The sequence below is a fragment of the Sitodiplosis mosellana genome, unplaced genomic scaffold, assembly GCF_009176505.1.
Source record: "Sitodiplosis mosellana isolate CC-2019 unplaced genomic scaffold, AAFC_SMos_1.0 Smas_scaffold_12, whole genome shotgun sequence".
NCBI classification, from domain to species: Eukaryota; Metazoa; Arthropoda; class Insecta; order Diptera; family Cecidomyiidae; genus Sitodiplosis; species Sitodiplosis mosellana.
This window is the reverse complement of record NW_022595254.1, coordinates 1,432,430-1,455,598: the sequence shown is the minus strand read 5'-3', so window position 1 is coordinate 1,455,598 and position 23,169 is coordinate 1,432,430. Positions and strand designations below refer to the sequence as shown.

Below are 23,169 nucleotides of genomic sequence, written 5' to 3'. Positions count from 1 at the left end.
TTGTGTGTTTGCTATCAGTGTTCGCCTCTGTCTCTATGGCCTTAACGAATGTGGTGTTACAACAACTGCACAGCAATAATAACATCCGAAACAAGAAGAAAATCAAATGAAGGCACACATTGAAAATTGAATATTTTATTAGCACAAACTAGATTCGTGAAAATGAAACAACAATACACAACGAACGAACCAATATAAGAAGAAGAAGATATGAATGCGTATGAGTATCAATGTGATTTAAAGTTTTTTTCTCTCTCTTCTCCGTTGTCGCTGTTGCTGCTGCTGCTATCAAGACCATCGTAAAATAAATAGAAACTGTTTACTTAATGAGCAACTTTGATTGAATAGAAATTTGCCCATTAAATTTTATTTAATAAAAATCTATTTTTATTTTCATCTAGCTATAGAATTTTGGCGGAATTTTTAACATCAATTGTTATCAAATTGCCAAAACACTCGAAAAATCATCACGAAAATAACCAAATGGTACTCTTTTCACACAGAAATATTCATAATACCACAACAAGGCCAAACACAGCAAAAAAAAAACAACGATGAATGAATTAACTAATTGATTTCAATACCATGCAACGACAGTCTCTATTTTTATTTCATATTATTGAACTAATACACATTTACGCACTTACACTGGCGAATTTTTCTATATCTTTTATATTTTTTCGCTTTTTCAATTGTTTTTATCGAAATTTTTTCAAGATTCTACTATTGTTTCACTTGATTTTTACTTTATTTTGATTTTGTGTTTTTCCATAACACATTTCCAACTCTGCACTTTTACTCGTACTGTTTCAACTAGTTAGTTGACCCATTGTGTGTGTGAAAAAGAAAAACAAAACATTTGTAGAGTCGCTGGCTGATTGCGGAGACTTCATATACGCTTCCATTTGACTATAAACTCTCCGCATGCGGAATTGAAATGGAAACAATAATTGTTTTTTTCATTCGAAATTGTCAATGGAATTTTGAATGAATTATTTCTGTTGGCAAAGTATTACACAGAAATTTTTTTAGAAAATGTAATAATGGATTTAAACAAAATTGAATCGGTATTTCTCCAACCGATATTTCAGCTGATTCCATCAAAACCAGTTCGAAACGATGGTTCGAGAAATTCATTGACTTGAACTGTGTGGAGACTATTCGTTCTTTGTTTTCTTTGTTCGCCAATGGAATGGCGCTACGAGCGGTCAGCTGTCAAAATCAAACGACAATTCAGCTGAGCGGGATTTGTCGTTGTGAATCTATCAACAAACAAAGTCGTATTGTGCGGCACACACTGTGAAAACAATTGATGTACATATTTTTGTCCATTCCACAAATTCGATAGAAGAAACATCGAAAATGGCACAAAGTGAAGCAGGTAGATCGGTGAAAACCGTTCCAAATGATGAAGCAGATGAAGAATTTGGACCACAATTGATCACAAAACTCGAGGTATGTATGACTTGAAAAAATGCATTTTTTTTTTCATTCAGAGAATTTCACAACAAGTTGTTGTCGTTGAATAGGTTAACGGAATCACAAATGGCGACATTAAGAAATTGCAAGCGGAGGGATATTATACCGTTGATTCACTGCTGTTTGTGCCGAAAAAGGCTTTGCTGTGAGTATGATACGACTTGTTTATTTACATAATGACATTCGTGTTTGAACATGTTTTGGTTGCACAAAGCACCCATTTCTTAAAATCGGACGATCTAACTTGAAGTTTGCAGTTGAGTTGAAACTAAAGCAGCAGCAACAACAACAACAGCATCGTTTATGCTTGGCCCCATTGTTTCATTACACACAAAGTTGGCATTCAGTATTGTGTGAAATGGAATTTTTCAATGCAGATTTTGCCATGGCAGCAATTTACAGTTAGGAGTACAGATAGATAATCAAGAAGTATTGTCAATAGTACTGTTTTTCGTCGAGTTTGATGTGTTCAATTGAAATATGGGATGGAAACTAGCGATTTCCTTCGTTTAGCGATTTTTTTCTGTGAACAAATTTATAAAGTAATTGCTTTTAGCAAATTCAAATGAAATGAGCTCAAACTAGAACAAATCGAAACGAAAAGAGTTTAAATGTTCAAACTAACCGTTTTCTTCTTCTTATTCCAGTGCAATTAAAGGATTTTCCGAAATAAAAGTGGAAAAACTCTTGGCCGAAGCGGCCAAATTCGTGCCAATGGGATTCTTTTCTGCGAATGAATTTCATCATAAGCGCTCTGAAATCGTGTTCTTAACGACAGGTTCACGTGAACTGGACAAATTACTAGGTGGTGGTATTGAAACTGGTTCAATCACAGAAATGTTTGGTGAGTTTCGAACAGGGAAAACACAACTGTGTCACACACTGGCTGTAACATGTCAACTGCCAATCAGCCAAGGTGGTGGTGAAGGCAAATGCCTGTACATCGACACAGAAGGAACATTCAGGCCCGAAAGATTGTTAGCGGTGAGTCCAGTCGTGTAGTGCCACTTTTCTTCATCCAACCAAGCTGAATTTAATGCATTTTTTAGGTTGCTGAACGTTTCAAACTGAATCAAAACGAAGTGTTGGACAATGTGGCTTGTGCTAGGGCATATAATACAGATCATCAGACTGAACTTCTGATCCAAGCAGCTGCAATGATGGCTGAGACGCGTTATGCTTTGCTCATCGTTGACAGTGCTACAGCTGTAAGTAAAATGCTATGAATTGGGCATTTCAATGCGTTCATTCAGAAACTCATTGAGACATTCACATTAAACATCCTGCTTAAATTCAAATATTCTGATTCATTCTATCCATATTGCAGCTGTATCGAACAGACTATAACGGAAGAGGTGAACTGTCAGCTCGTCAGATGCATTTGGCACGTTTTCTGCGAATGTTGCTTCGACTGTCAGACGAATTCGGCGTTGCAATATTGATAACGAATCAGGTCGTAGCGACGGTGGATTCAGGTGGTCCAATGCATCAAGCTGATCCAAAGAAGCCAATCGGTGGCAACATCATTGCGCACGCATCGACGACACGGCTGTCTTTACGCAAAGGTCGAGGTGACTCGCGCATTTGCAAAATTTACGACTCGCCATGTCTTCCGGAGTCTGAGGCCACGTTCTCCATCAACACAGATGGTATTGGCGATGAGAAGGAATAGTATCGGAACTCGAGACAGCTAGACCTTATGAACCTCATCAGCCTTATTAGTAGAATGACAAATTTTTAAATTTTAACATAAACCGTTTAAGCGAGTAAATTAAAATAAAAACCACGGTAATTTTAAACTTTGAATAAGTCAATAAACATATTCTTTATTATATCTTTTGCATTGACACAAAATCATGCTTGCTTATACTTTCATTCCGAAAAAACTACAATTTTATTTGCTATGTGGGATTAAACTTTAGGTTTGCTTGTTGTTTCCGTTGATTTATCATTTTTAACACTTGGAGTTTTGTCTGTTTCTTCGAGCTGATCAACAGTATCGACGTTGCTTTGTGTTGCTAATAAGTTTGTTGGATCCAAATCTTTCCCTTCGTCATCGTCATCATCATCGGGGCTGCCGGATTTATTGTATACGGTTGGATATCGGGCGAAGCACTCTTGCATCGTGGCGAATTGATCGTAACAATCGGAACCTTTTGGTTCCGCTTCACTGTAAAACAGAAGAAAAAATGGGTTTGAATGAGATGACGAAATCGCAATTCTTGTGATGCTAGTGAGCAAATCGAAAAAAAATGTCTCGTTGCAATATCAAAATACGATCTATATGCTATACCTGTAGTGAAAGCATGAAAACGCCTCTCGAAATTCAACTCCGCACGGGCCTGTTGCCATGCCACCTAAACAGGGGCAATTCCAATTGATTTCTCCATCGGGTAGAATCAAACCAGGCGCTCGCTCCGTCTCCGGCAATTCAACTGTGCTCGGCTTTTCGTGGTCTTCTTTTGTGGCGAAAATCACTTTGTCTTTTCCATAATCCTTGCAATGCGACATCGTTTCAGCGAAATCAAAATGTATCCAACAGAGAGAGAAGTACGCGTGATGCTGATTGAACGTGAAAATAACAAGGAATGCCTTGGAACTTATCGATAAGTGTCAAAGCGGCTCTCAACTTAACATAAAATTGTTCAGGAACTCTTAGAATCAAACGATGTCGTTTCTCATCAAATTTTAGCACGTCAATTGTTGTGTGACCACCAATTTCTCCAAAAATACGATGCAACGACTGTTCTATGCAACCTTTTACATAAACTGGTAATAAATTTTCTGCTTCACTTGCCAATTTCCTATTGGTCAAATAACATAAAATTGAAAATGAATCAATAACTGGTTTTTCATTTTGTCACAACAAATGAACTTCAATGAAAATGATTGATCGCACTTTTTGCTACTTACAGTAAAATATCCAAATAAAAATAACCGCTCATAACGAATTTTCGAGATGGATGCGTATCATTTTAGATTTGTGTAGTCCGCACAAAATAAAAATCCATTCAAAATACTGCGAAATTTAAATAAAATACACTTTTATTCGGCAGATCGATGATTGAAACTGGACTTTTGTGTCAATGGCACATGTTTGAGGTTAGGATTCCAATTGGACGGAGTAAAGACTTTAGCGTGTAGAAATATGAGAAATGACAATTATATAATTACATGATACACTCATACAGTGAACCATTTCGCCGCAAACACTATTGGACGGGACTCTGTTTTGGTTTTGACACTTCATGCGCTGCACTTGTCATGCAATATTATTGTCAACAATCGCCACTTCGACATCTGCATCATTTTTCCAGCAAATTCTTCAGTTTTTCGCAAATCCGATTCGAGATGAGCGAATCAAAGGGTGAGTTTAGATTGAAAAATTGCTTTTAGGTGATTGATATGGGGAATTATATTCGATGTATTGCGTTTTAATTTTGACTGTGAAACACGTTTTTCTTTTTTTGTGTAGATGGCTCGAAGCAAGAGTATCGTGAAAAGAAGAAACCACACGTTCCTTCTTCCTCTGAAAGTGACGACGATGAGTGTGGCGCATCTTCAGACTACACCAAACCAACGACGGATAAATCTAAATTGGATTACATTCAACAGTATCTTAAGCATAAATTGGGATTGTCATCCGATGACGAAGCCGATACAAGTGGCCCACAAGTTTTGAAAACGGTTGATTGTCAAGGATTAATTGACCATTGGAAGGAAAAAGGATTTAAAAAAATTATCACGTTGGTTGGAGCTGGTATTTCAACATGTAAGTTGACCTAAATTGCATGTTTTTGGTGTGAACTGTGAATTCGATACGGTTCGTGTCAAAATAATGTGACAACTCAGAAAAGGTTCAATTGGTTTAAAAAAAAAACTACGTTTCCAATCAATTCTTTCCAGCTGCTGGCATTCCCGATTTTCGATCTCCTGAAACTGGACTCTATCACAATTTGCAAAAGTATGATCTTCCATACCCGACAGCCGTATTCGAGATAGGCTATTTTAAGAAGAATCCACAACCATTTTTCGCATTGGCCAAAGAATTGTATCCGGGGCAATTTAAACCGACACCGTGCCATTATTTCGTGCGATTGCTACATGAAAAAGGATTACTCTTGCGACACTACACTCAGAATATCGACACTTTGGAGCATATTGCGGGCATTCCCAGTGAGAAATTGGTGGAAGCGCATGGAACATTCCACACCAATCACTGTTTGGGCTGTCGTCGTGAGTACAGCATGGAATGGATGAAAGAGCAAATATTCGCTGACAATGTGCCTACATGCATCAAGTGCAATGGTGTTGTGAAACCGGATATCGTTTTCTTTGGAGAGGATTTGCCACGAAAATTCCATGTACTACCGGACAAAGATTTCAAGGAATGCGATTTATTGATCATCATGGGAACCTCGCTGGAAGTTCAACCATTTGCATCGCTCGTTAACCGACCGAAGAAACAATGCGTACGATTTTTGATCAACAGAGAGTTGGTTGGCACGGCTTCGCGATACGATTTCCTTTTCGGAAATGCAGCACTATTGATTGGCAAGAAGAATAACAAACGAGATGTTGCTTGGCTCGGTGACTGTGATGACGGTGTTTTGGAACTAGCTAATAAAGTTGGTCTTGGTGATGAATTGAAAGAACTTATCGAACATGAACATAAGGAAATCGATGAAGCAAACAAGAAACCAAATGCAGAAGACAAAGCCGGAGGAAGTGGAAAACCAAAGGATGATGATGTTAAGTCTGATTCCGCCAATGAATCCAAGACACCAGACACAAAATCTGGGGCAAAAGATGAGCTAAAGTAATATCACTCTAGTCACATTTACCTTGTTTACTGTATGGACACACGAGAAGATTGATCACAAATTCTTACTAAATTTCCAAGTTGGAAATTCCAACTTTTTCTGGAAAGGTTTTTTTTACGACGATGGTATTAGTATATTTCTTTATATTTGGTATGGTATACTCTTTTTTTGTTGCGTTTCACTTTACCTGGGATTCAAATAAACCACATTTGAAATAACTCCAAGAAAAAAGTCGACTTTTCTTTGAACCAAACACATGAAAAAGGACGAACCATTCGTAGAAATTTGAAGAAAAACGACTCTTTTAAAATTGTTGTAATTGAATGAAAAATCCGTTGTTTTGTTTATTTCGTGACATAAATTAGTTTACGCATACAAACGTACATTTAGCTATAATGTTTAAATATAATGTTCAAATTCCAGCTGAAGAAATGCGCACGTGTGAGTTTGTGTTATATGAAATTGATTCGACTGGAATCAGAAGGTAGTTGGTTTTGTTGTTGCTGATTTCTTCTTTCTTTAGTTTATAAATTTATAAATTAAATGAAACACTTGATTAATCACTCAAAACCCCCTAGCAAATAAATCCCCTTGGCTATATTAGTTTGATGAACCGCCGTAGAACAATTCAATGTAGCGACTTCCCATTTTCATGCGATCTTTGCTCATTGCCGTTCTAACTTGGTCGTATGAATCAAAGTATGCTTTAGCCTCGCCACTGTGCAATCCAGCTTTGTTGATTATAATTTTACAGAAATTTGGCTTTAGTGGTGAGAAAAACTGTAAAAGACACACAAATTGCATTGTTATAAACTACCTTTTGAATACGGGCGAACAAAATTGAGTTCATTCCATTTAAACAATTGTCAGAAGAGGGAACCTACGGTAAAGACATCCATTTCATCCGTGTAGTATGGCAAACCCCTCATATGAATACAGTGCTGGCCGCTGAGAGTATCATCGTTGCTTACAAAATTTCGATTGTTATTGAAGCGATTATTTGTGCCGCCGCCGCCGCCGCCTACGCTGCTACCACCACCGCTGCCACCGCCGCCGTCGCCACCACGGGAATTGAATTGATTATTTGAACCTTTCCAGTTTGAATTTCCGAAAAAGTCATTGTTACCACCAGAATCTTGTTGTCTATTATTAAAGTTTCGATTGCCACCAAAGTCTTGTCGACTATCGTTGCCAAAGCCGATAAGATTCTTTGCAAATTCGTTCAGATCAAAATCTTCATAGAAATTTCCGTTCGCATTTTGATTGTTTTGATCAAATCGATCTCGATCGTTTGAAAAGGAATTGCCGCCGTTGCCGCCGTTGCCACCGCCATTGTTTGAATTGAACGATCGATTTCCAAAGTTACGATTATTAGGTTGGCCTGAGTTTTGCATGAATGAATCCCCGTTATTGTTGTTCGGGCGATCTGTGGGAAAAATGAAGTTAGTTCAAAGATATTTTCAATTCTGCGGACAAAAAACAACCACAGATTTAAATTTTCGATATGTTATTAATATGTTATTGCCCGACATATTCATTATTATTTATTGTTGGGATTTTTTTAATCTTAAAAACGTTATTAAGATTCAGCATAATAATAACATAATATGTTATGAGTTATATCGGGTGTTATCTAAATAAATTTCCTAAACTTAATGGTTAAGTTTAATACATGATAATTCCGTTTCAAAAAGTCATTTTAATTTCATTGCAACAGTACAAAAATTCATGTGTGTACTCCGCAGTGAAAAAACAACTGGTCAGTACTCCGGCGAAAAAAATGGGCGAAAAAAGCGTTATTAAGATTGTATCTTAATAATATGTTATTATTATAGTTAATAATATATTATTAGCGCCGAATCATAGGATTTATTAAGAAAAATCCAACATATTTCGGAACATATTATGTTATTATTATGCTGAATCTTAATAACGTTATTATTATGTTATGTTGGACCAATATATCGACCGTTATTATTATGTTATTAAGTATAGTTAATAATATGTTATTGCCTGTAAATCTGTTCTTGTATGTGTCCTTCTTTTTATGAAAAAAATTGAAAATGTTTCTCGTGTTTATACCTCTTCGAAAATCGTTTCGATTATTTTGATTTCTGCCTCGCATATTGTTTCCCCGGCCAAAGTTGTTGCCACCATTACGGTCGTACGGGTGCATTCGATTGTTGCCGTTTGACTGAAAGTTGCCACTATTCGAATTTCGCCCGCCACCATTGTTGCGATTCGGATTCGTTTGCATTACACTTCGAATCATCTGTTGTTCCGTACTTCGGAATATTTCAATGTACCTAACCGAAGAACAAAAACAAACAAACAAATGAAACAATCGCTGTTTATAAATAAACTGGTTTGCAGTTGACAGTTAAATAAACTTGTAAACTGTTTATCGTGAATATCGATATGATAGTTTACGTATAAAATGTAATGCACACACTTTATATGATGGATTTGAACTCTTATCGCCCGCCGCTTTATGACGAGATATCAAAAGTCGCGAAGTAAATGGAAATATCGGTGAAGAATCATCATTTTTTTTAAAAACCAAATTGCAATAACAAACCTGTGGCCCAGCTTATTCATATTGCGTGTCAGGGCTTGGTTACAGTCTTCAATTGTCTCAAAATGCACAAATGCTTCGCCGGATGCCTTGCCATTTTTATTGTAAGGTATATAAATGCCGTTGTTTTGTTTGATTAGTAAACCTATCGAGAGAGTGCAAAACGGTTAGAGTTCGGAACGCGTTGGCAATTCCCAAGTTCCACAAGCTGAATTAAAATACCGCCATTGAAAAATAGCATTTTAAATTTCTCACCGTCAAAGAATTCAGAAATTTCCGATTCGGTTGCATTCCATGGCAAACCCCGCAATCGTACCACACTTTCATCTTGGGCACCTTTTTGTTTACTCATTATACTTTGGAATTCATCGAAGCTCGATTCGAACACTGTAAACGATAGTAAAACATGCATCATACACATCGATTGCATTCAATGTTCCAGTTCATTTAGTCGGAACAAACATCGCATTAAACAACGTCATAGTACATTCCCCCCAATTCTATTTACCTTCAATGTACCGAGTGCCCAGGTTTTTCTTGTGAAATGTTTGTGCACGTTGCAGATCATCAAATGAAGCTAGTTCAATGTATGCTTCGCTAAGTGGTTTGGTGTGATTAGTGGCTAGAGTGACCCAATGGATGCCATTTTCACCATTCACAATGTTTACACCGTCGAAAAAATCACAGATCTCTTGTTTGGTTGTATTCCATGGCAAACCCCTAATGCGAATTATATTTCCATTGCAATCGCCCTGAATATCATCGTTATCAAATGATTCGATCGGACCACCACCTGAAACATGAACAAATTACATTCCACAGTGTGTATTGCGATTTAGCACAAAAGTCCATTTCATTTTTCCAGCTCAAATTTCAATTTTGTTTTTTTCTTTCTCTTTTTCCATTGACATTGACAATGTGACAAGTTGTTTCGATATTCAATTGTAAGAATTGTGAACAAAGTAAGTATCAAATCGACTAAAAACTAGAATCGATTGAATTGCTTGAATCATTTGCCACTAGCCCGGTGATTTATTGATTTTATGCACACAAAACAATAAACTTGACACAAAGTAGGCTTGAACATTGGATTTCCACGGAAACTTGTATTTACCTTCATGACGAATCGACATAGTGAACACCTTTAAGCACTGTCACCGATCACACAATCAGATCAACAAAAAATTTCGTTCGGCAATCTGCAACGAATCAGTTGTTTGTGTTTTATTTACTAAATTTAGATTTTTGAAAGAAAAAAAACGAGTAGTGATTTTGGAGCCCCAGAGTGTGAGCTATACGCACATCAGCGTCATTTGCTAGGCGAATTGACAAATTGGACTGACGCAATGAGCGGCGGCCGAACAAAATCATGGAAAGTGTTGCCCCCGTTCACAGCGGCAGCGCACAACATTCCCAAGAAGCCGGTTACTACAGCGATTTCAGGCAAACAACACACACACACATGTCCAAACGAAACGTCACTTGACATTTAAGACCAAATACTGACAGCAATACTTAGGCAACATTTATAACCTAATTTTTGTTATTTGTACAGATAATTCGATTTTTGATTGAAAATTGGCCATGAGTTCAACAAAACACAAAGAAAAACCACAGAAGAGCAACGATTCGGAGCCCGAGGAAAAACTACGAGTTCTTTGCTTGCATGGATATCGACAGAATGGAAACACATTTAAATCAAAAATTGGTAAATTATCGTCACATTGCAGTGAGCAAGGTCAAACTATGAAATAGGAAATTATTAATGAAATTGTTTTCAATGTGGTTTTAGGTGCATTCCGGAAACATTTATTGAAATATGGCGAATTTGTGTTCTTATCCGCACCGCATATGGTTCAAACGACAAATGGCGAAGCATCAAAAGGTAGCAGCGTAATACAACGCATCGAGGACAGTGACACATCGACCGAAACAATTGAAACCGATGATGATTCAAGAAGCTGGTGGTTCAACAGTGAAGATCGTACGTTCAAGGGAACGAATAAAAATGGGCCTGCATATGGATTTGATGACACCATCCGAGCGATTGAACACGCATGGAAAATGCTTGGACCATTTCATGGCATTTTGGGTTTTTCACAAGGCGCCTGTCTCGTTGGATTGATTTGTAATCTCAGCATGAGAGGCAGTAAGTACTATCAGACTCGGATTAATTTCATAGTCGAAATTGATTCCTTATCAGAAAGAAACTGTGAACAACTAGTTCAAAAGAAACAAAACGATTGGCTTCTTTTATTACATTTCATTAAATTCCATTTAATATGAACGTTTTGTTTTCATTTTCAGTGACAAGCATCAATCCACAGTTTGCTATTTTGGGGGCTGGTTTTCGGTCGGGTAGTTTGGCTCATGCGAATTATTATGAAGATCTCATCTCAATTCCATCTCTGCATATTATGGGAGAAACTGATGAAATAATTCCAATTCAAATGAGCAAATCACTGGCAGCATGCTTCGATGAGCCAACCATTGTGGAACACTTGGGCGGGCACTATTTTGCTGCCACAGCGCAACAGAGACCTTTTTATGTTGAGTTTTTCAAGAAGCGCCTTATCGAATACCTTGAACAAAAAGAGCTAGAACGGGAAGATGCAGTGGTGATTGATCCACTGGATGGTATCCCATCAACATCAGCCGATATGATGTCTGATGATTCCGACTGAAGTGGCTTCATTCACTCAAGATAAACACGAAACCACCCTTGTATTCAAGTATTTGTGCATATTTCCAATTTATCAACTAGGATAAAGCAATTGAGTTGGTATTTATAAGAAATGAAGAAATGAACATGTAAACATTTAATATAATTTTTAAACGAATAAATAAAACAGAAATTATTTATACCAAAATGAAAGGTGATTTTTTGTGCGTCGAAAGCAATTGGAATATATTGAAAAAGTACGTCATGTTTTAGTTATATTATCCATTCATTTTTGGTTTTATTCATCTTATTTGATTATTTCATAACAAAGTGTCGAAAATGTTTGCATAGTAGATTTAAGTGAGCCCTAAACCTTTGATTCCATACATTATTACCGTGACATGGAAGTAGAATAATGTGGAAAAGAAATGATCAACAACAAAATTAACTCGAGTGGTTTTTTTTCGTATTATGCATAGAAATCTTATTAACTTTTTGGGTTATCTATCCATCGTATAAGGTGGAGACACAACTTATCTCAAGTTTTTTTTTCTCAACAATTTGAAGTGCATCATCATTTCACATTAACTCAAGGAAAATAATTTCCATTAGCAATGGTATAGCCTCAATTAGAGTTCTTCAAGATTTAGTATTGCTCCAATATTATTCCGATTTATGTCCTAATATCATTAGAGTTAACTCAATGTGAAAACGTCTGCTTATTTGATACTGCAGAAATTTTTCGAAAAGAAAGAATTGTTTCAATGACGATTCATCGATTAATTTGCAACCGTGAGTGGTCTAACTTACTCATTATTACCAATGCCTAATACTTTTAGAGATAGCTGAGAACATTATTTTGGAGTGCACACTGCACATACTTGTTGATAAACGACTTGACGAGAAAAAAAACAATATTTTGTTGTAACTCGTATCTATTTGTGTGACAGAATATAAATCGTAACATACAATTTGTTTGTCATACTTAGAAAGTACTTTTTCTTATCTAGCGCAAGCCAATTAATCGCTATTAGACGCTCTTACGTAATTTATATTCCCGGCCATTTAAATCTGCTCCATATTAAAATACAGATACACCCATAGGAAGTCAACTGTGAGAGATATCTGTCACTGATATTGTAACAATTTGATGCGAAGTCATGCTGAATTCATATTCCATGTCGTCATGTTGTTGCTACGTTTTGTCAGGGTCAAGATTAAATTGGATTTGATTAATATCTTGATCAAACTATATTAGGCGGTGTGCAGTGAATTATTTCTCACAGTTCACTTCGCACAGTTGCAGCGGACACATATCGTGAAATATTCAGTGATTTTTTTCTGTTTTTATTTGAAATTCGTTTAATTCAATACTCCATACAAAATGCGTTTAGGATCGGTTATTCCAAATTTCAGTGCACAAACCACCAAAGAGCCAATCAAGTTCTACGACTGGCAAGGAGAATCGTACGTACAAAGAATTGTTTTTACTTTTTAGTGATTAATACGTTTTCCGTTGTTTTTCGTGCTTCTTGCTTTTTCTAAATTTGATCGAAGTAATATAAAAGCCAGTTCGGCAATTTTGAATGGGATTGAGCGCGGTTTCTTCTTTTGTTTTGTTTTTAATTGACTAAGTTTTGATTGTGATTCGTTGCAGATGGGTGGTGTTGTTCTCGCATCCAGCTGATTTTACACCAGTTTGCACAACAGAATTAGGTCGTATGGCCGTTCATAAAGAGCACTTTTGCAAGCGCAATGTTAAACTTTTGGCTCATTCCGTTGATGACCTTCAAAGTCACGTTGATTGGGTCAATGTAAGTTTTTCTAAACTAGTTTATGGTTTCCTTCGATTTTGATTGGCCTCAATTGATTTTTATTAATATTGAAATTTATGTGTGTTTGCACTTTTTGAAGGATATCAAATCCTATTGCTTGGATATCAAGGGTGATTTCCCATACCCAATAATTTCCGATTCAAATCGTGAGTTAGCCGTTGCTTTAGATATGATTGATGAACAACAAAAGGATGATCCAGAAATAGCAAAAACTGTTCGTGCTTTATATATCATTGATCCAAATCACCGCTTGAGACTATCTATGATTTACCCCATGTCAACTGGTAGAAATGTCGAGTGAGTTTTCATTAGACCAATTGATGTGGTCTTGATACTTGTCAAAATCGATACTTATTGAAGTGTTGACTTATAAATAGACCTATTCATTTAAATATTAAAACATAAACCGATTCTCTGTCGCATTTGAGTAATATGCGTGCTTTTGATATTTAACAGTGAGATTTTGCGAGTTATCGACTCATTGCAGCTAACAGACAAAAATCCATACATCGCCACTCCAGCCAATTGGACGGTATGTATTTAAGAATTGAAGTGAAATTATTCATGACCATATTAAAAAAAACTAGTTGTGGACGTGTTTTGTACTTTTTTTTAGATAGTTTCTTAGGAATGTAAACTTAAAATTTGTTTTCTTTTTCTGTCCAAATTTTAGCCGGGAGAAAAAGTGATGATCTTGCCAAATGTCGATGAAACTCTAGCTGACAAAGTTTTCCCGAAAGGAATCGACCGTGTTGGAATGCCATCAGGCAAAAACTATGTACGAACCACTACCAACTATTGAGAATTTTTAAGTGTAAAGAAACAGCCATTCATTCATCGATGGAGGAGAAAATATGCCATTTTGTGGGAAATAACTTCCCATCGATCGAAATGATTTGATGTTGATAACACAATTTTCAATTTGTTTAATAAAATTTATTGACATGAGCAAACTTGTTTTTGATTTTTAGAATACGTATATAAACACAATTACAACAATTTAGAAAAAATGCTAAAATATGAGGAAAAAACATCCGAACCACTTAAAAAAAATTGAGTCAAAACAAACCCGAACCTAGACAATGCACGTACATTCATCCAACGATGAGAATTGCACAAAATAAGTTTGTCTATAAAAAAAGCAATTGCCAGTCATGCTTGAGATTCCTTTTGGCCTCATACAATATGATCGGAATGGGTATTTCCCAAACAACGAATCACAGAAACCTCCAAATAAACACGTAAACAGCAATGGCTGCTGCTTTGGTGATAAGTTTTCATGCTCGAATTCCTGATAATGTTTTGTAATCGCAGTTGTTTTTGTATTTACACAGTGATAAGCGTCAAAGCAAATTGTTGTTCAGTTCAATTCGAATTGTTGCAGTGAACATGTGGTGAATTTGTTTTTTTCATTTTCAATAAATTATTGGAAAATTTCGTACAAAATGCGTTTGCAAATGTTAATTCCAAACTTCAGTGCCTATACTACCAAAGGTCCAATCAAATTCTACGATTGGCAGGGTGATTCGTACGTAGTTTGAACAAGTAGTTTTCAATCGTAGTAGATAAATTATTCATTGTGATTGGTTTGATTGGGGATATTTTCCTCGAACTGAGTAATTGAAAATGGTGATTGGTTTTTAATCGCAGATGGGTCGTGCTATTTTCGCATCCGAATGACTTTACACCGGTGTGCACAACGGAATTGTGCCAAATTGCTCTGCTGAAGGATCAATTTATCAAGCGCAACGTCAAACTGCTCGCTCATTCCGTCAACGATCTCCAGTCACACTTCGAATGGATCAATGTAAGAGATTTCTTTCAACAAGTTTGACTCGGTCAATTGAATTTAATTTGTTTTTCTTTTTCGCCCAAAGGATATCACGTCATATTGCTCGGGTATTGTTAGTGAATTTCCTTATCCGATTATCGCGGATCCGAATCGGGAATTAGCTGTCGCCCTGGAAATGATTGATGACGAACAAAAAAATGACATTGAAGTTGCTAAAACTGTACGGGCTCTATATATTATTGACCCCAATCATCGGCTCCGGCTCTCTATGATTTATCCCGAATCAACGGGCAGAAGCAATCAGTAAGTTTATTGGCAATAAAATCGTTTGCTCTGCGATAAATGAAATTGTTATCTGTTTTCATTGTGTATTCAATTTTAACGACTTGGCTTTATTTTAGCGAAATTTTGCGGGTAATTGACTCGTTGCAGCTAACAGACAAAAATCCATATGTAGTTACTCCGGCTGATTGGGTGGTAAGAAAAAGTTAAAGAAATGACTTTTGGAAAGAAAATTTAAAATTTTACTTTACAATCACAGCCTGGCGATATTGTATTGATTTCTCCGCATATCGACGATACCTTAGTCGACCGAGTCTTTCCGCGTGGAATTGATCGGCTTGAAATGCCATCAGGCAAAGGCTATATTCGAACAACAACCAACTATTAAATGGCGCTCAGTTTCCAAAATAAGAAGATATATGATTATTATCCACCCAACAATGAATAAGGAGCAAGTGACAATTTGACAAACTTGCATGAATAAATAAAAAGGGCTATGTGAATTGAAACCAACGGTCATTAAATAGTGTACTTTTATCTTATGTGATGACATTGATCACGCTGTTCAATTAAGTGAATTAAGTGCAACTGAAACATAATCAGTCGATATTTTAATCAGAAAATGCCATCAGAGACTACCTCAAAACCGGTGTACTCTTTGACTGAAAATAAAACTGTCATTTCAAAATCAAGTAAACCGTTGTTGTTGTAACTGTTTTCAATTTTATTCAAAAGCCAATTTTCAATTTGTTTTATTTACCCAACATTGACTGGGCCTCACATTACCTTTATAACAAGAGGTCAGTCTACCTAAATGTTTCTCAATACAAAAAGTCTTTCCTGATTTGTTTTTTTTTACTATTAAACAAGCATATTTTTCGTTCATCCCACTAGTGACATTCAAAACAATGATAAATTAAATGTATTTTACTTTTTTATTTGGAAAAAAATTAATAGGGAATTATCATAATAAAATATGTTTTGTTTTTTTTTTTCATTATCATCATCAATTCTATCAACTTAATTTCGGTTGTTGTTGTAGTTTTTTTTTCCTTTCAAAATGAATTGTTGCTATTTTATATTGAATGTGTGTATGTGTGTGGGTGCGCATATTTAATATTCCAATAGATTTGCATTAAAAATTAAGTTAAGATGTAATGTGTGTTGTTTCTTGGCCATTAGCTGAATCTTGGTTTTTCATGACATCGGGCAAATCGGGTGGTGATGAGTACGGCGCTATGTCTAATTCCTCGAATTCGCCGTTCTCCAGCCTATGCAAAAAAAAGGATAATTGAACGAAGGAAAAAAATGAGGTTAGATTCGATTTTGGTGCGATTTGTTTCTTTTTCTGTTGATGGTGCTGCAAAAAAGTGTATTTTTTACCTCAACGCCAGGCCCAACTGTGCTGGTGACTGCGCTCTAGCTGTCGATATAGTAATTCCATAATCTTGCAGTTGCTTGTCGTCGCTCATAACTTCGTTATTTTTGTTGAATAAACGTTGATCTTGTGGATGTACCTTCAGTATGCCTACAAAATATATACACACATGCACATAAGAATTTCGGAAAATTTCACTCTTTTCTTCACATTTCTCCATTTAGAAATGAATCATTCATCTTATTTTAGCGCACCTTCAATCATTTTTTTCAGTTCTCCTACGGATGTATTGTCTTTGGCATCAGTGAAGATGGTAGTTTTCTTTCGTCTAATCATCAAAAATACGTCCTGTATTTCGAGAGAGAAAGAGAGAAAAATAACTCATTAACATTCATTCAACAACTCTCATCGCTTCGAGTGTATTTTTTTTCCGAGTGAACAAGGGCAACGAATCAAAACAAATCGAGACGAGCTTGTTTGATTCAAATCCATTGACTATAATTACGAGTTCGACGTTTCAATTCACATGTGTGCTCTTCGATGTACATAATTAAGAATTGATCATGACATGCACCATGCAGTTTGCATGTGAATTGTGTGTGTGTTTTTTTTTGCCTTTGGTTCAGCAAAGCGATTACGGCATAAATGTGTGTAAAATTTTGGTTTAAATTATACAACAAAATTTTCAATCGTGTTTTCGGTCCATATTCTACGGTAACTAGCCGTCTTTTATTTGTCTCTTCTCTTTCACCTTCTATTTCTTGTTGTCGTTTTTGTCGCGGTTAATTTTTTTTTCTTCTCCTTATTCATTTCACTCTTCTCTTCTTCTTTCTTGCTCAGTAAGTCATTGATTTTGTTTCATTTCTTTGCTCCGCATTTTCATTGGATTTGAAATCTAAGTACAAAGTTCATGCACACAGAAAATCGCCAAAAAAAAATTATAATACACAGAGAGAGTAAGGTTAATTACCATTTTTTCTGTCGAGTTTTTCGTTTTTTCGCCCCTTTATTTTCTCCAAACTGATTTGTGTGTGAGAGAGATTTCTGATTCGGCACTCAGAAATCAAACGAAAAAACGGAAAAATAAAACAAAACTCGAAATTTTACGCGTTTCAAGCAGAAAACGAAAGAAAATAAACTATACACAGAGTTGCACCAGTGCACATAAAAAAAACTTGACGAATGTATCACTTTTGAGTATATTCACGGTTAAACATCCAACACTGCTTGTCATGCAAACGCAACAACAACAACAGCGGCAACGACCAAGAACCGTGTATTCTTGTCTATCTCGATACATTCACACATACACGTACGAGATCACACACGCTCACATTCACTGCCCATTCGGTGGCACACATTGGAAAAGTGACTCCAAGACAGATGGCAATTGCGGCGAATTTGTGTGACATTATTCTTGCCAGATTTGAATTTCACTTTTTGAACCGGCTTTCGGAATGCAATTTAGTTGGTTTCTATTGGAAATTACCTCCGAAATCAGCGATTAATTTCACAACATTTCCATCAAGTATTTTCCTCATTCTAAATTCAATGAAGCATTTAAGCGAAGCCAATAAATATTCCATAATATGTCAACGTTTCCTTTGACATCATCAAAATACGTTTTGCGTGGTTTGTGTGTATGTGTGTGTTTGTATGCGTGAGCGTAGGAATCGGCGAAATGGAAAAAAATGCACCAAACCGAGTAAAATTGGCCACAAATGTCAGACACACCGATTGGATTAGCGTTTGGCTTGTGTTTCTGTAATTTTCCGCGACAAATTTTCGAAGCATAAACTCTTCAATTTCCCTTCTCAAGCGCCAAATTACCAATCAAATCGACATATTGTTCAAGTTTCAAGCAGCAAGTAAGTAAAATCTAGGTAAAAGAAAAAAAATCGATTTTTATCATCATGAGCCATCATCACTCATGTTTAGTCACAAAGTACAAATAGATCGTCGGGAAATACCATCTCCAGTTAGTTATCGCTGTTATCGGACTAAAGAGCGTGTGAAACTACAAAGTATCGAAATTGTTATTGATTTTAATTTATTTCACGTTTGGTTTGACTTTTCACATTCCTAGTTGGTGATATTGATTGCTCACCATGACGGTGGTGTCGGAGAAAGGTGCCAAATCAAGTGATGGCGAAAAGAGTAAGGGGGAACGAATGCGAACATTTTTCGATGTAACACTAGGCGGTTTGCCAGCCGGCCGAATCGTTTTCGAACTGTATGCGGATATAACTCCCAAAACGGTCGAAAACTTTCGAGCTCTTTGCACCGGTGAGATCCAGTCATTGGGCAAAACTACCGGCAAACGTTTGCACTACAAGGGTGTTATCTTTCATCGTGTGGTGAAGGATTTTATGATTCAATCGGGTGACTTTTCAGCTGGTAACGGCACGGGAGGAGAATCCATTTATGGCGGTACTTTCGAAGGTAAGGCAATCGGTTTTCATTCAAATAATTTCCCAAGCAATTTAATTTGTTCTTGAAGAAAAAAAACTTCTGTAAATTTAATTCTTTGTCATTTTCCATTTGCAGATGAATCATTCGAACTCAAGCACGACAAACCATTCTTGTTGTCAATGGCCAACCGTGGTAAAAATACCAACGGTTCGCAATTTTTTATGTGAGTACAAATACACCGCTGTGTAACCGGGTCGTTTCAGTGTTCACCCAACCATTTCATGCGAATCACGCATAAATTTTTCTTTAGATTATTCTATGGAAGAGAAACGATTTTACACATTTTTTTCTATCTTTTGTTTTTATTGTCATTCGAAGCCAATCACCAAATTCCCGATATTTACGTTACAGACTTTACTTTGAACAATCACAACCCAATGCAAAAGTTTATGCAAACATATATATTCAAGGCTATATTGAATGACTTGAATGAGAAGTTGAGGGCAAATTTTGCTTGTGCTGTGTGTGTGTGACAATTTATGACCTACTATCTATTTTTTTCGTTTCATTTTATCACAATTTAGTTTAACGCAACCTGCTCCACATTTGGATAAGTAAGTTGAATCAATTTGAACAATAATTTTCATTTCGTATCTTTTCCAAATTCACATTCCTAACATCAAGCGTTATCTTCTTTTGTTGCAGTGTGCATGTGGTTTTTGGCCACGTTGTATCCGGGCATGACGTTGTTCGTCAGCTGGAACAACTACCAGTTGATCGCAATTCGCGACCACTTCAAGATGCGGTTATTGGCAACTGTGGCGAATTAGTTCGCCAAATCAAAGGTAAAATCAAACGTTTGAACACTGCTCGAATACTGGAACATAAAACATTTCCATCAATAGTTACAAACACTTCAAATTTACTTGCAATTATAAACAATGTTTATTAAACATTGAATCTAATAATCAAACATGTGCGTAATTATTTCACAGTGAAGAAAGTTAAACGCCGAAAGAGCGAAGCAAGTGAGAGCGAATCCAATTCTACGTCCGATTCTGAAGCTGAAAAAAAGAAAAAGAAGAAGAACAAAAAGAAGAAGAAGCAGAAGAAGAAAAAGAAGGATTCCGAGTAAGTCAACAAAATATTGTTCAATAAAAGCGTATCAAAGTGCAATTGTTCCATACCACTCGAAACTATTCTGTGAAAAGAGGAATCTTTTTGAAATTGTTGATATAAACTATACATGAAATTATGTCATGAATGTGAGTAACCGTTGAATCTTTCTCCACACAGCAGTAGCAGTGATAGCAGCAGCGAGGAGGAGCCGGAAGAAGGTGAGATTGATGGCGATGATGACGATACAAAGAAGCGTAAATCACGTGTTGACCCAAAGGAGATACCAGAAGTCACAAATAACTTTCTTATGAGAGCCTACAAAGACAAGGAAGATGAGAAGGACAAAGACAAAGATAGCGATTCGGAGTCAAAGCATCGTCGAAAGGATAACAAGGCAAATCGAACCGAATCGAAAGGGTAGGTTTTAAGAAAAAGAAATTATACATTACCTTTTGTTGCCACAGAATCAACTGAATATCATTCACAACGATATGAACGCATTTGTTTACGCTGAATTCAGAATCGTTCGTATTGTAGCGAAAATCCGCAATTTGTGTTCGACTTGTGCAAATTCGTTGAGTTCAATTAAAAAATGTCGGTTAAATTCATGCAATCAGTCATGCTTGATATTGATATTAATTTTGTAAAAATCCATGCTTTTGAATGATCCATCAAGCTAGTAGATCACTAGCATGGATCCAATATTCGTGTTTTGATATCAAACACAATATTTCTGTCATCGTTCGGACAGTCCACGTCAGCATTATAATTGGATTCATGTTGCATATATATGAAGAACACGATTTAGATTTATTCAAATCATTTCCATTTAACAGATTCGGTTGGTCAAAACGTAAAGTACCACTATCAAGAAGCGGACGAGTTATCAAAGGTCGTGGTGTGTTTGTGAGTATTTCGTTCGAATTAATTTAAACGATTTGATTACTGAAATTCGATTACTAATATTCTTCGAAACAGAGATACAGAACACCGTCAAAGTCTCGAAGCCGATCGCGCAGCATCACACCACCGCATTGGAAACAAGCACAGAAACGAGTCATCAAATTCACTGATTTGGAGGTAAATCCAATGATTTTACTTTTCTTATTTTATATTCACCACGACTTTTTGCATCCCACAGCGACTTCAAGAGGAAAAGCGTGTCCGCGATGCTGAAATTAAGCGGCGAGAAAATGAAAGAAAGATTAGACACGAAAAGTTGGCTCGCGATGGAAAGAAATCCTTCTATGAGCTGGAACAGAGTACATCACAGGATGCTACAGCTGGTGAAAAAACTGCAAATGCTGATGCCGACGAAAAGAAAGCAGAACCACACGAGGTTGAACCGGCAGCAGCAGAGAAAGAGAAAAGTCCACCGAGAGTTGAGGATGTTGAGGATTCATACACAAAAAATGAAAATGATTTGAACGCTCTGGATTATGAAGCTGACAAAGATGATAATCTTGATGAGTCTGAAACGACGGTCACTGTACAACGAGTCCAGGTGGAGTATAAAGACAGTGAGAAGCCATCAAAGTCGAGGAAGCATAGTGAAGTGGAGGAAAAATCCAGCAAAAAGGAATCTGACTCGAAGAAAACGGAGCGAAGGCGTCGATCAAGATCAAGGGAGAAGAGATCGAAAGACAGAGAAGACAGAGATCGTCGACACTCTTCGAGAGGTCGCAACGACAGACGAGTGCACAACAGACGAAGAGAGCATTCACCATACAGAGACAACAGGCGACACGATGCTCACCGATTTGGAAAACGGAACCGATCACGTTCAGCATCTCATGATCGATCTCGTAAACAGCGACATCGTAGCAGGTAAATTGAAGAAATTCATGATTCCAGCAATTTCAATTTATTCACAATTTCTAAATATTATCGTAGATCAACTGAACGCCATCGCAGACATCGCTCCCGATCTCGTCGTTCACGTTCCAAATCAAGAAAACGGGATGAAAAACGCCGATCAAAATCGGTCGACGACAAAGAAAAAGAAAAAGAAAAAGAAAAAGAAAAGGAAAAGGAAAAGGAAAAGGAAAAGGAAAAGGAAAAAGACAAAGAAAGACCTTCAAAATGGGACAAAAAGCCCGTCGATCAGCCAATTATTGATTCCAATCCGTTCCGTAGAATCGCTGAACAAAAATCCACAAACGAAGCGTCGGTAAGCGATGAAAAAGAGCGCCTCGCGAAAGAGAAGATGCTGAAGCGGGCCGAAGCTTTGCAACTATTGAGAGGTCACATGCAAAAAGAAATAGAAGAGCAAGCAAGAAGACAGGCTGAAAAAGAACGGCTCAGAGAGGAAGACGATCGGAAGAAAGAGCGTGCTGAAACTGCACTGGAAATTGCACGTTTGGAGCAAATTAAAAAAGAAACATTGGAAAAACTTAAGGTGCAAGAGCATCAGCAAATGTCTGCTGTGAAAAAAGTGCTTGAAGTCATAACGAAAAAATCCAAACGGCGTGGCTCAAGCAGCAGCAGCTCGAGCAGCTCAAGCAGCTCTTCATCCAGCAATTCTGATTCCCGTAAAAACAAGAACAAACGTCGCCGACGCAAGAGCTCATCATCCGACAGCTCATCCGATTGAAATAGTTTGTCAAACATCAAATAATATATAGTTTGATATGAGTATTAAGCCACATATGAGTGTCATCCATGTGTATTAGTTTGCAAAACTAACATTTATTCAGAAGAAAAATGTATTTTGCATTCCTTTCCCAGGATTTTTGAAACAATGACGATATAATAAATACAGTACCGCTGTAATTCCACTTTGTTTACTTTTATTTTATTTTATTTTTTTCGT

At 36.7% G+C, this 23,169-nt stretch overlaps 10 protein-coding genes across 43 annotated transcripts in view; 6 read left to right on the top strand and 4 right to left on the bottom strand.

The window, feature by feature from the left end:
• The window catches only part of LOC129567722 (protein similar), a 64,689-nt gene extending 63,519 nt beyond the window's left edge, over positions 1 to 1,170 (bottom strand). For 6 of the 33 annotated variants that reach the window (XM_055444928.1, XM_055444933.1, XM_055444926.1 and 3 more), the window contains exon 1: positions 519 to 830. The gene's annotated coding sequence lies outside the window, so the exon portion shown is untranslated. Of the gene's footprint in view, positions 1 to 190 lie in introns of all 33 variants that reach the window. The other 27 variants (XM_055444920.1, XM_055444921.1, XM_055444934.1 and 24 more) reach the window with 18 other exon arrangements.
• Positions 1,171 to 1,212: 42 nt separating this feature from the next.
• LOC129567740 (DNA repair protein RAD51 homolog A) lies at positions 1,213 to 3,333 on the top strand. The gene is made up of 5 exons (XM_055444983.1): positions 1,213 to 1,455; positions 1,530 to 1,624; positions 2,127 to 2,463; positions 2,529 to 2,687; positions 2,807 to 3,333. The coding sequence occupies exons 1-5, from the start codon at positions 1,363 to 1,365 to the stop codon at positions 3,149 to 3,151; spliced, it is 1,029 nt and encodes a 342-aa protein (XP_055300958.1). The 5' UTR covers positions 1,213 to 1,362; the 3' UTR covers positions 3,152 to 3,333.
• On the bottom strand, positions 3,272 to 4,127 carry LOC129567749 (mitochondrial intermembrane space import and assembly protein 40). Its single transcript, XM_055445002.1, has 2 exons — positions 3,773 to 4,127; positions 3,272 to 3,649 (listed from the first exon to the last, which is right to left on the bottom strand). Exons 1-2 carry the CDS (start codon positions 3,988 to 3,990, stop codon positions 3,391 to 3,393), a joined length of 477 nt encoding a protein of 158 aa, XP_055300977.1. The 5' UTR covers positions 3,991 to 4,127; the 3' UTR covers positions 3,272 to 3,390.
• A 445-nt stretch (positions 4,128 to 4,572) lies between these two features.
• On the top strand, positions 4,573 to 6,533 carry LOC129567738 (NAD-dependent protein deacetylase Sirt2). The gene is made up of 3 exons (XM_055444980.1): positions 4,573 to 4,846; positions 4,955 to 5,251; positions 5,386 to 6,533. The coding sequence occupies exons 1-3, from the start codon at positions 4,654 to 4,656 to the stop codon at positions 6,300 to 6,302; spliced, it is 1,407 nt and encodes a 468-aa protein (XP_055300955.1). The 5' UTR covers positions 4,573 to 4,653; the 3' UTR covers positions 6,303 to 6,533.
• A 71-nt stretch (positions 6,534 to 6,604) lies between these two features.
• LOC129567737 (heterogeneous nuclear ribonucleoprotein F-like) lies at positions 6,605 to 10,253 on the bottom strand. The gene is made up of 7 exons (XM_055444979.1): positions 9,992 to 10,253; positions 9,386 to 9,670; positions 9,133 to 9,264; positions 8,881 to 9,022; positions 8,385 to 8,608; positions 7,187 to 7,728; positions 6,605 to 7,082 (listed from the first exon to the last, which is right to left on the bottom strand). The coding sequence occupies exons 1-7, from the start codon at positions 10,008 to 10,010 to the stop codon at positions 6,903 to 6,905; spliced, it is 1,524 nt and encodes a 507-aa protein (XP_055300954.1). The 5' UTR covers positions 10,011 to 10,253; the 3' UTR covers positions 6,605 to 6,902.
• Positions 10,210 to 11,965, top strand: LOC129567744 (esterase AGAP003155). The gene is made up of 4 exons (XM_055444997.1): positions 10,210 to 10,320; positions 10,433 to 10,585; positions 10,670 to 11,026; positions 11,185 to 11,965. Exons 2-4 carry the CDS (start codon positions 10,462 to 10,464, stop codon positions 11,559 to 11,561), a joined length of 858 nt encoding a protein of 285 aa, XP_055300972.1. The 5' UTR covers positions 10,210 to 10,320; positions 10,433 to 10,461; the 3' UTR covers positions 11,562 to 11,965.
• A 638-nt stretch (positions 11,966 to 12,603) lies between these two features.
• LOC129567745 (peroxiredoxin-6-like) lies at positions 12,604 to 14,322 on the top strand. The gene is made up of 5 exons (XM_055444998.1): positions 12,604 to 13,006; positions 13,197 to 13,353; positions 13,454 to 13,671; positions 13,831 to 13,906; positions 14,048 to 14,322. Exons 1-5 carry the CDS (start codon positions 12,924 to 12,926, stop codon positions 14,174 to 14,176), a joined length of 663 nt encoding a protein of 220 aa, XP_055300973.1. The 5' UTR covers positions 12,604 to 12,923; the 3' UTR covers positions 14,177 to 14,322.
• A 407-nt stretch (positions 14,323 to 14,729) lies between these two features.
• On the top strand, positions 14,730 to 16,145 carry LOC129567746 (peroxiredoxin-6-like). The gene is made up of 5 exons (XM_055444999.1): positions 14,730 to 14,902; positions 15,025 to 15,181; positions 15,252 to 15,469; positions 15,568 to 15,643; positions 15,708 to 16,145. The coding sequence occupies exons 1-5, from the start codon at positions 14,820 to 14,822 to the stop codon at positions 15,834 to 15,836; spliced, it is 663 nt and encodes a 220-aa protein (XP_055300974.1). The 5' UTR covers positions 14,730 to 14,819; the 3' UTR covers positions 15,837 to 16,145.
• A 3-nt stretch (positions 16,146 to 16,148) lies between these two features.
• The window catches only part of LOC129567752 (elongin-B), a 54,834-nt gene continuing 47,813 nt past the window's right edge, over positions 16,149 to 23,169 (bottom strand). Inside the window, exons 1-4 of one of the 2 annotated variants that reach the window (XM_055445004.1) lie at positions 17,797 to 18,088; positions 17,081 to 17,174; positions 16,832 to 16,976; positions 16,149 to 16,719 (exon numbers count right to left, since the gene is read on the bottom strand). In XM_055445004.1, coding sequence (XP_055300979.1) covers positions 16,596 to 16,719; positions 16,832 to 16,976; positions 17,081 to 17,174; positions 17,797 to 17,799 — 366 coding nt within the window. In that variant the 5' untranslated portion in view covers positions 17,800 to 18,088 and the 3' untranslated portion in view covers positions 16,149 to 16,595. Of the gene's footprint in view, positions 16,720 to 16,831; positions 16,977 to 17,080; positions 17,176 to 17,796; positions 18,089 to 23,169 lie in introns of those variants that run through there. The other variant, XM_055445005.1, reaches the window with a different exon arrangement.
• LOC129567732 (peptidyl-prolyl cis-trans isomerase G) lies at positions 18,524 to 23,129 on the top strand. Its single transcript, XM_055444975.1, has 11 exons — positions 18,524 to 18,694; positions 18,913 to 19,268; positions 19,374 to 19,461; positions 19,823 to 19,852; positions 19,944 to 20,083; positions 20,234 to 20,369; positions 20,535 to 20,774; positions 21,194 to 21,263; positions 21,336 to 21,437; positions 21,499 to 22,184; positions 22,251 to 23,129. Exons 2-11 carry the CDS (start codon positions 18,935 to 18,937, stop codon positions 22,948 to 22,950), a joined length of 2,526 nt encoding a protein of 841 aa, XP_055300950.1. The 5' UTR covers positions 18,524 to 18,694; positions 18,913 to 18,934; the 3' UTR covers positions 22,951 to 23,129.

Excerpts from the sequence above, each read along its gene's own strand:
- LOC129567745 (XM_055444998.1), top strand. The coding sequence starts at position 12,924 with ATGCGTTTAGGATCGGTTATTCCAAATTTCAGTGCACAAACCACCAAA. Across the intron at positions 13,007-13,196 it reads TACGACTGGCAAGGAGAATC|ATGGGTGGTGTTGTTCTCGC; the intron begins GTACGTACAAAG and ends GATTCGTTGCAG. Across the intron at positions 13,354-13,453 it reads GTCACGTTGATTGGGTCAAT|GATATCAAATCCTATTGCTT; the intron begins GTAAGTTTTTCT and ends CACTTTTTGAAG.
- LOC129567740 (XM_055444983.1), top strand. The coding sequence starts at position 1,363 with ATGGCACAAAGTGAAGCAGGTAGATCGGTGAAAACCGTTCCAAATGAT. Across the intron at positions 1,456-1,529 it reads AATTGATCACAAAACTCGAG|GTTAACGGAATCACAAATGG; the intron begins GTATGTATGACT and ends GTCGTTGAATAG. Across the intron at positions 2,688-2,806 it reads TCGTTGACAGTGCTACAGCT|CTGTATCGAACAGACTATAA; the intron begins GTAAGTAAAATG and ends TCCATATTGCAG.
- LOC129567749 (XM_055445002.1), bottom strand. The coding sequence starts at position 3,990 with ATGTCGCATTGCAAGGATTATGGAAAAGACAAAGTGATTTTCGCCACA. Across the intron at positions 3,650-3,772 it reads TTTTCATGCTTTCACTACAG|TGAAGCGGAACCAAAAGGTT; the intron begins GTATAGCATATA and ends TCTGTTTTACAG.
- LOC129567732 (XM_055444975.1), top strand. The coding sequence starts at position 18,935 with ATGACGGTGGTGTCGGAGAAAGGTGCCAAATCAAGTGATGGCGAAAAG. Across the intron at positions 20,084-20,233 it reads ATTAGTTCGCCAAATCAAAG|TGAAGAAAGTTAAACGCCGA; the intron begins GTAAAATCAAAC and ends ATTATTTCACAG. Across the intron at positions 21,264-21,335 it reads TCAAAGGTCGTGGTGTGTTT|AGATACAGAACACCGTCAAA; the intron begins GTGAGTATTTCG and ends TCTTCGAAACAG.
- LOC129567737 (XM_055444979.1), bottom strand. Across the intron at positions 9,265-9,385 it reads GGGCACTCGGTACATTGAAG|TGTTCGAATCGAGCTTCGAT; the intron begins GTAAATAGAATT and ends TATCGTTTACAG. Across the intron at positions 8,609-8,880 it reads ATGAATAAGCTGGGCCACAG|GTACATTGAAATATTCCGAA; the intron begins GTTTGTTATTGC and ends TTCTTCGGTTAG.
- LOC129567744 (XM_055444997.1), top strand. The coding sequence starts at position 10,462 with ATGAGTTCAACAAAACACAAAGAAAAACCACAGAAGAGCAACGATTCG. Across the intron at positions 10,586-10,669 it reads CACATTTAAATCAAAAATTG|GTGCATTCCGGAAACATTTA; the intron begins GTAAATTATCGT and ends ATGTGGTTTTAG. Across the intron at positions 11,027-11,184 it reads TAATCTCAGCATGAGAGGCA|TGACAAGCATCAATCCACAG; the intron begins GTAAGTACTATC and ends TTTCATTTTCAG.
- LOC129567746 (XM_055444999.1), top strand. The coding sequence starts at position 14,820 with ATGCGTTTGCAAATGTTAATTCCAAACTTCAGTGCCTATACTACCAAA. Across the intron at positions 14,903-15,024 it reads TACGATTGGCAGGGTGATTC|ATGGGTCGTGCTATTTTCGC; the intron begins GTACGTAGTTTG and ends TTTTAATCGCAG. Across the intron at positions 15,470-15,567 it reads TCAACGGGCAGAAGCAATCA|CGAAATTTTGCGGGTAATTG; the intron begins GTAAGTTTATTG and ends GCTTTATTTTAG.
- LOC129567738 (XM_055444980.1), top strand. The coding sequence starts at position 4,654 with ATGATACACTCATACAGTGAACCATTTCGCCGCAAACACTATTGGACG. Across the intron at positions 4,847-4,954 it reads CGAGATGAGCGAATCAAAGG|ATGGCTCGAAGCAAGAGTAT; the intron begins GTGAGTTTAGAT and ends TTTTTTGTGTAG. Across the intron at positions 5,252-5,385 it reads TGGAGCTGGTATTTCAACAT|CTGCTGGCATTCCCGATTTT; the intron begins GTAAGTTGACCT and ends AATTCTTTCCAG.